The sequence below is a fragment of the Magallana gigas genome, chromosome 6, assembly GCF_963853765.1.
Source record: "Magallana gigas chromosome 6, xbMagGiga1.1, whole genome shotgun sequence".
Classification (NCBI taxonomy): domain Eukaryota; kingdom Metazoa; phylum Mollusca; class Bivalvia; order Ostreida; family Ostreidae; genus Magallana; species Magallana gigas.
The window spans coordinates 20,592,254-20,604,696 of record NC_088858.1 but is presented as its reverse complement, the minus strand read 5'-3'; the positions used below and the strand labels follow the sequence as shown (position 1 = coordinate 20,604,696).

Here is a 12,443-nt window from a genome sequence, read left to right as displayed (position 1 = left end):
AAAGTAAAAATAGTCATGTCTTTTATATGGCAGTGAAACCATGAATAGTAAGATAGCATACATCTTTGTTTTGTTAGTTTTTAAGACCATTCAACTAAAACAGACAAATTTGTTTCAAAACTTTGGATACGGTAGATAATTTAAAAGTAAAATAATAATGATTTATATATTTTTAATCACTACATTTCTTTCATTGTTGTTCATAGGAATTATATTTTTTGCAACAATTGCAGAAATTACATAAGCTTAAGCCTATTATGTATTTTTTTCTTCTACAATGATCGAAATCGTTATATCTTATAAGAAAAAAACAACAACAACATTAAAGAATACTGTTTATAGTTTTACACCTCAATTTGAAATCATTTCATTTATTTTTATAAATTGAAACAGTTACGTAAAATGTTGAGTTATTGAACAAAGTCACTTAGGTGAAAGACCCCCCCCCCCCCCCCCCAATACTTCAATATATTTTGAAGTCTGACGCCATTTTGCGATTTTCGCTCCATATATATATATATATATATATATATATATATATATATATATATATATATATATATATATATATATATATATATATATATAATTGAATGTTTGAACAAAAAATGTCCGTAACTGAATTTTATTCTTATAAAATGAATTAAAATGAATGATAAACAATTTTTAACACTTTAGTTTATTGACCTCTTTGTTAAAATTATATTTAGATAGAGCTTGATGTATGTATTGGAAAAAAAATAACTCAACATAAATATAATGTAAATTAAGTAAATATATTTTGCATCTATATTACTATATTAAAATAATAGACTCGAAATGTTTGGCTTTTATACCGAGAAATCAGAAGAGTACTGTCTTTTGTTTTATACATTTTAAACATCATTGGTACTTGAAGATCACCAATTTGTTTTTATTTTTTCTCAATCAAGCTTTGCTAATTAATAATCAACGAAAATTCGTTGGTGAAAAAGTGTTGAATTCTTCATTAATATGAATTGAATTTTTAGATGAAGATATTTGCAGCCTCAAAATGGTTTGTTATGAATAATGTAAAGGGACTTGGACACGATATGACTTTAAATTTTCATATTTTATTTTTCCAATTTCAATGTTCATAATGATAAATAAAAAGATAAATAAATATAATGCTATGTCAAAATTTGAAAGTCAAATATCAAGTTATAAGCAAGATACAGTGTTCATGATTTCTGTTTTGTAAACAAAGCTCGAATATTGTTATGTTTTACATATGTGTTGTATTGGTGTAAGTTTCAATCAAATGTAACTTTCTTTTGTTATAATAGTATTTATGAAGATATTGAATTAGTTTAAATTGTTTTTTTCATGTCATTTTGTCTAAGAAATGGTAATTCTCTACATTACATTTTTTGAAAACAGCTATAAGACTCGAGCTTTGTTTACATAACAATCAATTCTTACCTCTGTATCTCGCTTGAACTTGACTTGAACATTCAATATTTTGGTCAATCATTTAAAATGCACCAGTGAGTAATTTTAAATATAAAAAAATAAAATTAAATTTTTTGATCTCAAATCGTGTCCAAGTCCCTTTAATTGTTATTTTCAATGCAGCTTCTGAATCATTAATTTTCTCCAAAATCGTTTCGGAGCGATTCTGCAATTTTTTGCAAATTAACAGCATTTTTGTAGGGTTAAAGCTTGGTTATGTCAACAATACGGTGTGTTGATGTATCCGAGGCTGTTTCGTAAATGTTCGATATAATAATGCAATGTCAACCCATGCAGGCACGGGTCAAAGTCTAGTACTTATATAAAGAAATATTTTGAAAATCAAAGAGCAACAGACAATGATAAAATATTCAATTTAATATAACTGTAAAGCTTAGAATACAAGCATTTTTACATGGATCAAATGCAGAATATTTCAATATGCAAATCCTGATTTAAAAGATTAACAAATAAAACCAGGAAATTCAACGAATATTAACAGAATCATCTGATATCATTTCTATCTTAAGGTGTACTGATATTTCATATCTATTTAAAATCATATCATATAATCCATGATAGGGCTTATAAATTTTATGTATGCTGTATAATATTATATTTAAATAAATAGTAATTTAAAGCAAATGTTGCATAAAAATGAAATACTTTTTTCGCTATGGAATGGAATTCCAAGATGTTTGACTTTGTTCTCTCGGATCGTTTTCAAGATAATAACCTTTTTAATGCTAAAGAAAGTTTCGTTTTCAGAGAAGATATTTAAATATTTGGTTACTAAAGTCAGTCCGTTATATCGACGATGGATGGTTGGTCATCAACTTTGCAAATGCAGCCGGACTTTATCCTCATGTAATCCATTCGGTAGGGCTGTGTTGTGTTAAAATCCTGCACAATAGCATAAACATAGGTGTAGCTTTGAACACATTTTGAGCGCCACATACTGTCCACGTACCGACATGGTCGGTTCAAAACGCCGGCTGCGCAAGATGTCTCGTAAAACCTTTGAATTGTACGTGGGTCTCTATATAGTCTAAGAAGTCTTCCATCTCGAGAAAGACCTCCTAATGGGTCAGTTTTGTGAGTCACAACAGGACAACAGTCAGATAGACCACCGTGTTCGGGAAGCGTGTGGTATGCTCGTTTTCCGATCTCTTCAAATTCTCTGGAACAGAGAAAATTCGAGTTAAATGGTTATATCTAAAGACCACTTTATAATCATTGAAAAAAAAAACTGCTTCATATATATGTCTCTTCCAAATTATTTTCATTTAAAAAAAGGTTAATTAAAAGAAAAAATAGCAATGCATGAATCATGGATTAAGAAAGAAAAACATTGTAAACGAGCCCCCCCCCCCCCCCCCCAAAAAAAAAATAGTCTTGAAGTCATATAATGCACATACAAATGTTCATCGAACGAATCAGTAATCAATCCATCCAACCAAATTAGAACACATAATGATGAAACACATATTATCATTGCTTATAGAAAAAAAGAACGTTCACAACACTAGGAAAAATCATATTGTATACCCCACCCTCTACAAAACACATTGCCGTTCTTTCAATGATACATGCTCAAGTTTCTGAAACTAATTACGCTAATTGGGCAAACGTGAACAAAGCAGCGCGTGGATTGGGCTGATAAATGGAGAAATTGTTCCTTTGAATTGTCATTTCGGATGACCATACTTTCGCAGATGAAAAATATGATATTGACGCAATTGTGTATGGCCCACATTGATACTAAATAATCTACGTACCATTATTGACTGAAAATACTCTACATCATAAATTATTTACAAATGTAAATTCACTTATTATGTAATGTACTAAGCGCCTTTGATATATCTGTTATGGCATGCGAGAATTCATAAGAAATGGAATCAAGATTGCACCTAAAGGTCAGTGGTCAATTGCACTGGGAAGAATTTGCTGTATAGTACATATATTGTAAGTTGGTGAATCTTCTTTTTGGTGCATTTTATGACAATGATAATCTCTACTATGCTTCCATATTTTCAATATGAAAAAACATAAATGAGGGGCCTTCTACTTGGAGTGTCAAATCTATTGTGGATTTTTTTATATAAAAAATCGTCGCTGTATATATGAATTATGTATTAACCTTCAAACTCAAAACTTCACAGTTATTGAAGTTTGTTATAAAAAACGTATGTTTTGTCATTCCTGCTGTACGCACATTTTCATGTTAAAGATAGATTTTCCAAATTTGTTCAAAGATTGTATTTGATGTATCTTTACCACAACACAACATAATGGACATTAAAATCCCTCCTATTAAAGAATAGTTGGCCTAATGTGCAAATAAGAACCAAGAGCAAATATTTAAGAAATAAAAAAATATTCTTTTTTTGTTAATCAATTTGAAACAAAAATAAATTAACGTCAGAATTGCAAATCTTGGAACGTATACATAATTTTTTTATGAAAAAAAATTATGTATAGATGCACATTTTGCGTATTAATAAAAAAATAAAACAAATAAATTTACCTTTCTTCCCACAAAATAGCTCTTAAGAGATTTGCCTGCGTTTGAGCTGGACTGGTTTCGTGTTCAATTTGTGCTTTTATCATGATACTGATTGTCCAAATGGTGATCTGTAACAAAAAAGACCAACAACAGTTAACATTTCACCCTGTTTCTTGATCTTAATTTTATAAGAAGGTCAAAACGACTCTCATTTTGCAACTGTACAAAGATAAAAAAGTACAAAGACTTCTTACCCAAATTGTCGTGATAACATGCATAATTTCAACATTGGGGAATTTGGTGTGGTTGATTGGAGAGTTTGGAAGCTGGAAAAAAAAGTAATAAAGCAATACAATTATGAACTCTATTTGATATATTACATAACATAAAAGTAAACAGTTAAATGATGACGAGCGATGATGCGTTGTTTTTATACTTAGGAGCAGACGAAATATCAAGTGCCTTTAGTTAAGAGGTTAAATCTGGTGGAAGGAAGGTCATTTTCAATAATACTTATGACTGAATCAAACATTAGCAGGGTATTACTCCAGTGTCTTTTTATTGTCGGATTACGATCCACCCCCACTTACAAACCTTTGCATATTTTAACAAAGGCGTCACATTATGGCGTTATAAGAGACCCTCGGGGAAATAAAGTTGCATAAAACTATTTCTGCTGATTGTTTTGTTTATTTTATTTTTTCATTTTTTACGAAACATTTTTTTAACGGAAAACCGAATAGCTATATATTTTGTTTCTTTTTGCATTTTATAGCTATTTGTATTATTATTTGCTTTCGAAGAGGATTTCGAATTTTGAAATAGTTCTAATATGGAAAATATTCACAGAAATTAAAATGATTAACATGATGTTTTTTGCATCAATTCTATCCTTTTGCTATTAATACCATATTTCATACAAAAATTTGTGATACTAACTTCGCAAGCTTAAAGATTACGGTAAGCTTTTACAGCACGATGCATTAGATACTACATTAGACATTTAATTGACATGTAATTTTCATCAAAACAATATTTATACATATTGGTCAACTTTAAAAAGTATCCACATTCATCAAATGAATGCAGTTTGTTTTGAAATAAAACTTTTCATTTTGAAGTAATAAAAATGCTTGCAATATCATAATAGATACCAAAGAATCACAGCGTAAGAATGACAGCGAAACCAACGCAATGGTATATCTTTACCCCCACGAGATAATAAATTATACGAATAAAAGGGCATATAAGTTGTTCATAACCAATTATTTCCGGATTTAGTCTAATCTACATGTATCTCCATATCGTGTAAAGATCCATTCTTGATGCAGTTTTTAAACAATAAGATGATTTAAGATACAAGGAAATTTCTGCATGAAATCAATGTTTTAACTACTGTTGTAGGGCAAATGATGGAAAACGGAGATCACAGATAGAACCATATTAAACAGAAACTACAAGACCTGGAAGAGGTAAATGAAATTTGTACGTTTCATAGAGACAATGCAAGCTGGTGGCGTTGATGTGTATCAAGTAAGTTTTCCATTAAAAAATACTGATTTTTTTTCCAATACAAGAATTTTGCGATCGACTCAGACTGCAACTACTACCAATGGACAAGGGAGTGCTTGATATTAAGTATGTTGATTCTGCAAATAAAACCAACTTTTTCTTTTGATAGACAACGATTTAATTAAATTTCTACTGACTATGTGTAAGTTTAACTTTAATCCGAAAGCAAATCAGAGCAAGCAAAGTATTATTTTATATTTGACTTGCCTTCAAACGGACCGAAAATGTTTTTGTCCAACAGTTAGTTTAGTTTATTGTAAAAGAACGAAACATCGGTCATATCAATAATATCAAACATTGTCAATTGTAAATCATTTGATTTTTGTAACAATTTACTTGATAAAAAATAACCTCTAATCAAATCTAATCAGAAACGTATTGGTGAAAAGAAGTAGTGAAAATAATATAATGAAGCTTTATATCGCATTAGTTAAGTACATTTCATCTAAACCCACCAATAACCTTCATTCAATAGAGCTAGGTTTTTCATATAGAGACACTATAGACAAAAACGTTTCTTCCTTTACGATACAACATCGGTTAATTGGAAAATGTTAACCATAAAGTGCATAATTGTTAAAAAAATGATACATGAGAATATGATGTCTGATCTGGTCGATTTCCCCAGGCTAATCTAGTTCCATATATTCTATCTACTTCCTATCTGTACGAAAAATGTTTTCCTGGCATCTATAAACGTTTTTCTTTTATCTTTTTAAACGGTAAAATGTTATTTTTAGTACTTATTACAGTTACAACCAATAATGAAAAACATTATGTATCCAATTATCTTTCTCTTTAGTTAGTTTGTTTTCGCAAATTACATTCTTACCTTTATAATGTTTTATACTATTCCAATGTTGTGCTTCTTCCAGAATTATCAGTTTTCATATGTTATGTTTCTATCCTAGATTGTATTAAGTTCCACAAAGCTTAAATTTAAAGTTTCCATAGTGTCATGTTTTCAAAATATGCTGTTTCCATTCCTCCACCCTTTTCGCGATGTGATTCGATGATTTGAAATTGTAGAGGTATTTATACGGTAATTCTATCGCGTTGGCGAGATTTATAACCAATAACTTGATCTGCCTTCTATTATAAACACGATGCTTTACACGGAGTTTTATCCAATTAGCAGACCAAACGATGATGATAATACCCAACCGTCTACACTTGGTCAGTGGTATTGATAATTACCAACCGGAGACCATGTTCTACCCTAATAGAAAAGTTTCCCCCTTTCTAGTTTGCCGTAAACACAATACCATACAACCCAAATAAACCCATGACAGCTAGAAAAATTGATTGGTTAAATGGTTTGTCGTATCCATAACAAATTTTACTATTTTCAGAATATTTTCATTCATGTTTTCTGGCTTTGGGAAAATGGTGGATTAACCATGACTTAAAGTAAACGATTTATTGTTTGAACAAGTTATTTGAAAATCATTGAATACCTTTGATTTGTAGCACTGCTAATCTGGTAAGATGCATAGAGACGGAAAAGTGACTAGGTTTTGCAGAACTATTCAATAAAGCACTTTCTGATTTTGTATCCGCTTGAAAAAATATGCCTGGCAATAGAGTATGTCAAAACAAATGCAATTTATGTTATAGAAACATTCAAAAGATTTTGATAATAAATCAAATAAGTTAAGAAAGCTGTAAATGACTTTTCGTCGGAAAACCCCAAACATTTGAATCATTTTATTACATAGAGACATACATTTTTTCACGTCAAAACCTTTAATAAAGTAAGATATTTCAATATTAAAATAAAAAATTAATTTCTTCTGAATTTTAAATAAAACGTTTTAGAATAACTTGTTTAAAGAAAATAATTTACTAGAAAATGGAATAATTGTTTCATTCCTAAATTTATAGTATCGATGTTATGACTTCAATTTTTCAACATGATTATCTGTAATCGATTATGCATTCAATTTTATTCATGTACAAAGGTGTGTGTTATTTACTGTCGTTAAAGAGATATACGAGGGTTGTCCCAAAAAAAGCGAAGACAAAATACATATCTGAAAATCTGTTTACTAATATTTCAATAGACTTCTATGTTTTGTTCCATGATCCTTTGACAAGCAATATCCCAAAGCTCAAGTTTTGCCCCGCGGCAAAATTTGCGATGTCGAAAAGTTCCAGTCTTTACATCGTTGCTAAACCTTTCATATCGTTTTCTTTAACATTTACGTTTAATTTTTGAACATAACATGAACTTTTTAGACATGTACCCAGCTTGCACATTTGCTATATATTTCTTTTTTTTAATTCAAAAGTACAAACAATTAACAGGTTCATACTTGTCCTGCATTTCTTATTGTTTAACGTCTGTTTTCCCGATATGCGTCGTTCGGCATTTTTTCTTCCATTTCTATAAGTGGGGCTTCTTTTTTCGCTTGATGTCAGAATACTCGTCTGAATATTATCTTTGATGCTTGACTTTATAATCACTTAAGCATTTCTAAGCCAGTTTGTTCATTTTATTCACTTTAAAAAAGCCCTAGAATATCTGTTTCAAGATCTGTACAAACTTTTATTAGATAATTCGCTATTTTACTACGCATTTAGAAGTCAACTTGTCTCATAATGCGCTATAAAATCTTTTAGAAAGGCGTTATAGCCAAAAAGTTATTGCATCGAAAAAAAAGAACAGTTATCAAATTTACATACGGTTTTTCTTTCTTTTTTTTTATTAGAAGATTACTTTTCATCGCGATATTCTTTACTATATGCTTATTTAACTTTTCGTTTTTGTCATGGCGCCAAAAGTTGAATTTATGGTGTAGTATGCTTTCATGTTACGAATCTAATCTCATACGATATTGGATATCAACACATAACTTTAATGCAAACAACTTTATTTCTTTTTGGCTTAAGTTTCATCTTTCTGTGTCTTTTATTGATTGGATAACACTGTTTGTCTACGTATTTTTGGAACAACCATCGATTGCAAATGTATGTACATTTATGCAAAATAATTAAAATATTGCTTGGATAAGGTATCAAACTTTTCTTATAAATTTTACTTCATCTAATTAAGGACAATGAGAATACAAAAAAGAATGAATCTCAATATATATCTAATAAATCATTTTAAAATATTTTAGAATTAGAAATAAAGATAATATTTAGTTTGTAATAAAACGCTTAAAATTTATTGATATGAAATGCTGGTGTATAAAGTGAACTTCAATAAGCAATTCAAATAAAGTTGATAGTTTTCTATATAATATTACAGTTTTTTCCTATCATTCATAGCTGCATATATGTAGCTCTAGCCCTGTGGGAATTTGTTGGTTGATAGGCAACAGAGCAACAGTTCCTCGCAAGCAGAAAAAACCCAAAAAAACCCAAAAAACCTGCAATTTACGCAATACAATATTTTGACTTATCAGCCAACATATACTATTTAAATATTTGATATCAAAATTAACACTTATCTACTTAATATATCTGTTTACCTAGTTAGTTAACACCAACACAAATCCCGGAAAATGATATATATAATATACTCACATCCAAATTCAGAATTCACTTTGTAAACCAAACAACTCTATTTCGTATACAAGGCTAGCTAATGATGGTGTGTACATAAAATGATTGGGTACAGAATGCTTTAGGAAAAAATGAGATAAGTAGGCGAAAAACAAGAGCAAGGTTTTGTGCGCTGAAAATTGCATTTTTTTCTTTTTTGGAAACTGAGATCTACGATCAGTTTTACTCAAATTTTTTCGTTAAGGTACATATCAGTAATTATATCATCAATTGTAATACATAAATGCTATCTTTACTAAATAATTGACAATGAAAATTTGTCTTCTCTCCTAAAATATTGAGATTATGATCTTTATGATGGCAAGCTTATACATATTCTTACTTTATATTTAATACAGCAAAATTAATTTTGAAATGCATTTCTGAAACAATATATCTAAAAGCACATATTTCATCATTTTTTAGCATGTTTTAAAATTCAAAAAGCATAAATAAATAAGAGCTAAATAACCACTGTAGATTGTTTTTTTAAAACTTAATCAATGAAAGTGTCCTAATTTTGATGAACTTTGAATGCCGAATCAAAAACCCTCTCTTTATAAATACAACTAAGTTTTTTGCAATTAGGAAACTAGTATATTGCGCATTTCTAATAAGATATGCATGTGCATTGATTACACTATCGCATTTTGATTAAAAATTAAAACAAACTTTAATTTTGAACCCTTTTTATTCATTAATTGCAGCAAGAACAACTATAGCAAAAAGATAATTCCAATATACAAAATATTTTCAACAACCCTATATCACATGAACAATACATACAGTGTAACATGCTAAGAAACATGTCATGAGAAACTATTTTTGTTACAGTTGTAGGGTTGAAATTACCGTTTACACTTCTTCCAAATTGATTCATTGAATAATACTATGCAAATTAATTATAAAATGTTTCTAATAGATTCAATGCCAGCTTCCCTTGATAATAAGATACAAAGCGATTCTTGTACAAACTGAGATTCTAGAGTTTTTAAAGTTTGTTTCTTCTTTGTTTTGCTTTCTGAAATGGATAAAACATTACATTAAATAACGGCTCAACAAAATTTTATAGAACAAATGCTTTGTTACCCATAATTTCAACATATATCCTTAAATTAACCTTAAGATTTCATTTCAATTTGTTCCATAATAATTTTTATTTTACTGAGACGCATTTTTAAAATTAATTCGAATACTAGTATGAAGGAATACATAGCCCCAAATATCAACTTGAAAACCATAAATATCTAATTGCAAAAGTAAATGAAAGAAAAAATGACAATAACAAACCGTCAACCATATCAAAAATCCATAAAACGAAATAAAAATTCAAAGCAGAGCAACACGAACCTCCAAAAAAGATAGAGGTAAGATCAGGTGCCTAGCAGGAGTGAGCATCCTCTGCTGACCGGTCACACCCACCTGTTGTTCCTTGTCACAATTAGGCATGTCATAATCGATGTAAATGTCAATATCGGGAAAAAGTCAAAATAGGGCAAAAACGAAACGCTGATGATTTGGTTTGCTTATGATGGTCAAAATACAAACCTTGAGCAAACACGGACCTCCATTACATTGGAGGTAGGGAGGAGTGAGCATCCTCTGCTGACCGGTCACACCCGACGTGCAGCAAATAAGTGAAATTCAAGCTACATTACCATATTGCCAACGAATAAAAACATAGATTTCTTTTTTTCTCTTTAGTTAGTTTGTTTCATAGCTACAGCTACGTTTTATTCCTGACGGCCAGACAGATCAGGAAGTTATTCCGTTTACTTTGTACATTTACGAACAAAATTGATTCTACGCAGATTAAATAATTACCTAGAGAAGGCAGATTTCGATTCCTTCCCAATATGCGACGTAATTTTGCGTTGATAGATGAAATGAACGACTTTTTATTTCCCGTGTAGAAAACCGCTAGGCGCTGTATGTATATTTTAGAATACATCATAAAAGTTTCTATAAATGTCCGTTAACTAGGCCACACTCGTTACTTTATCAAGGTACCTTATTTCATTAGGAATTATTCTTTTAAAGACACTAAGTCACAAAATCGCGATTTAAAAGTGTTGTTAAATTTGTGTCAATTGGTTTGGTTGCATATCACCATACCTCAGTAATTAAAGTATCGGGATTCTGAAACGCATATCATTAGTTCGAATCCGCCTGAGCTCAAAGTTTTTGTTTATTTTTTTTTGTTCATCTACCGAAATAAATTTTGAAAAACATTTTTTAAATCCAAGATTGTGTATTTTTTGCTATTTGACTTAAAAACCTCTTATGCATAATGCTATATTTCATTATCAAATAGTTTTTAGCTGATCTGAAAAAACTATTACAAGATGTGGTGAGCGACCTTAAGTTATGGCAAAGAATTTTTAACACTACCTGTTAGGACATCCGTTATGCATTATGGCTGACCAGTGCTGGGGGAGAGTTAACATATCTTAAAGAAATCAATTTCAGGAAAATGAACAAATCGCTGACTTTGATAAAAGGGTTGCAATACATAGAACAGCTTTTTTTAAAAACAAAAATACAAATACTAAATATATTTCTTGGTTGAGAATATACATTGTATGAATTTCTTTTTTATGTTAAAACAGGAAAATTTCATAAGGATTTAACGTGATAAAAGTATTTTTATTTAACCTTCAATAAAGATTGATCGAGGAATCTCCATAACAATTGTCGTGTAGCCTTCGAAAATTACTGATTTTGCAGTCTTTAACTTTAATGCACCGTGTTTGAATTGATTAGGACTAGGTTTGGAACCATTAATCATCACAATTACCATGAGTGTGAAAATATTTGCTACAGGTTATAATTAAAATCTAGTCCACTTTAGCTTTCTTCACAGGAAAATATTCATCGGAACTTAAAATGAAATGCCCTAAAATGTACTTTTGAGTATGTCATAACTATTTTCTCTTTAAATCATAGCCATGGAAAGCATATATGTACATGTGTGTGTTTGTGTTTTTGAAAATGCAAACAGCATGAATAAATTTTTCCCAAAAATTCTTTACAAATGTCAAGTTCAACCAGACATTTGTTTACTGCAAAATCTTCAAAACATTGCGTGGACAAAGCGTCTGGTTGAAAAGTTTTGTTTACAATAGCTCTGCAGAAATGCACAGCTGTATGTCTTTATGTGGTCGGTTATACATAAATTATACATCTTTTTTTAAAATATGTATATACATATAAAACTCATAACAGTAATGCAGTTTTTTTATAAAATGGACAGTGAATTTTTTTCAAAGAGGGTTTGTGTCTGTAGAATTATTGTTATTTATGTACCATTGAACCTGTGCGTTTTACAAAATCCTAAATA

At 29.8% G+C, this 12,443-nt stretch overlaps 1 protein-coding gene across 1 annotated transcript; it reads right to left on the bottom strand.

Moving 5' to 3' along the window:
• Positions 1–1,959: 1,959 nt before the first annotated feature.
• Positions 1,960–10,717, bottom strand: LOC105346901 (uncharacterized). The gene is made up of 4 exons (XM_066086582.1): positions 10,652–10,717; positions 4,237–4,308; positions 4,004–4,110; positions 1,960–2,653 (listed from the first exon to the last, which is right to left on the bottom strand). The coding sequence occupies exons 1-4, from the start codon at positions 10,700–10,702 to the stop codon at positions 2,272–2,274; spliced, it is 612 nt and encodes a 203-aa protein (XP_065942654.1). The 5' UTR covers positions 10,703–10,717; the 3' UTR covers positions 1,960–2,271.
• Between the last annotated feature and the right edge of the window lie 1,726 nt (positions 10,718–12,443).

Coding starts and splice junctions, on each gene's coding strand:
- LOC105346901 (XM_066086582.1), bottom strand. CDS start 10,702: ATGCTCACTCCTCCCTACCTCCAATGTAATGGAGGTCCGTGTTTGCTC. Junction 4,309..10,651: donor GAGGTCCGTGTTTGCTCAAG/GTTTGTATTTTG, acceptor TTTTTTTTCCAG/CTTCCAAACTCTCCAATCAA. Junction 4,111..4,236: donor ATGTTATCACGACAATTTGG/GTAAGAAGTCTT, acceptor TTTTTGTTACAG/ATCACCATTTGGACAATCAG.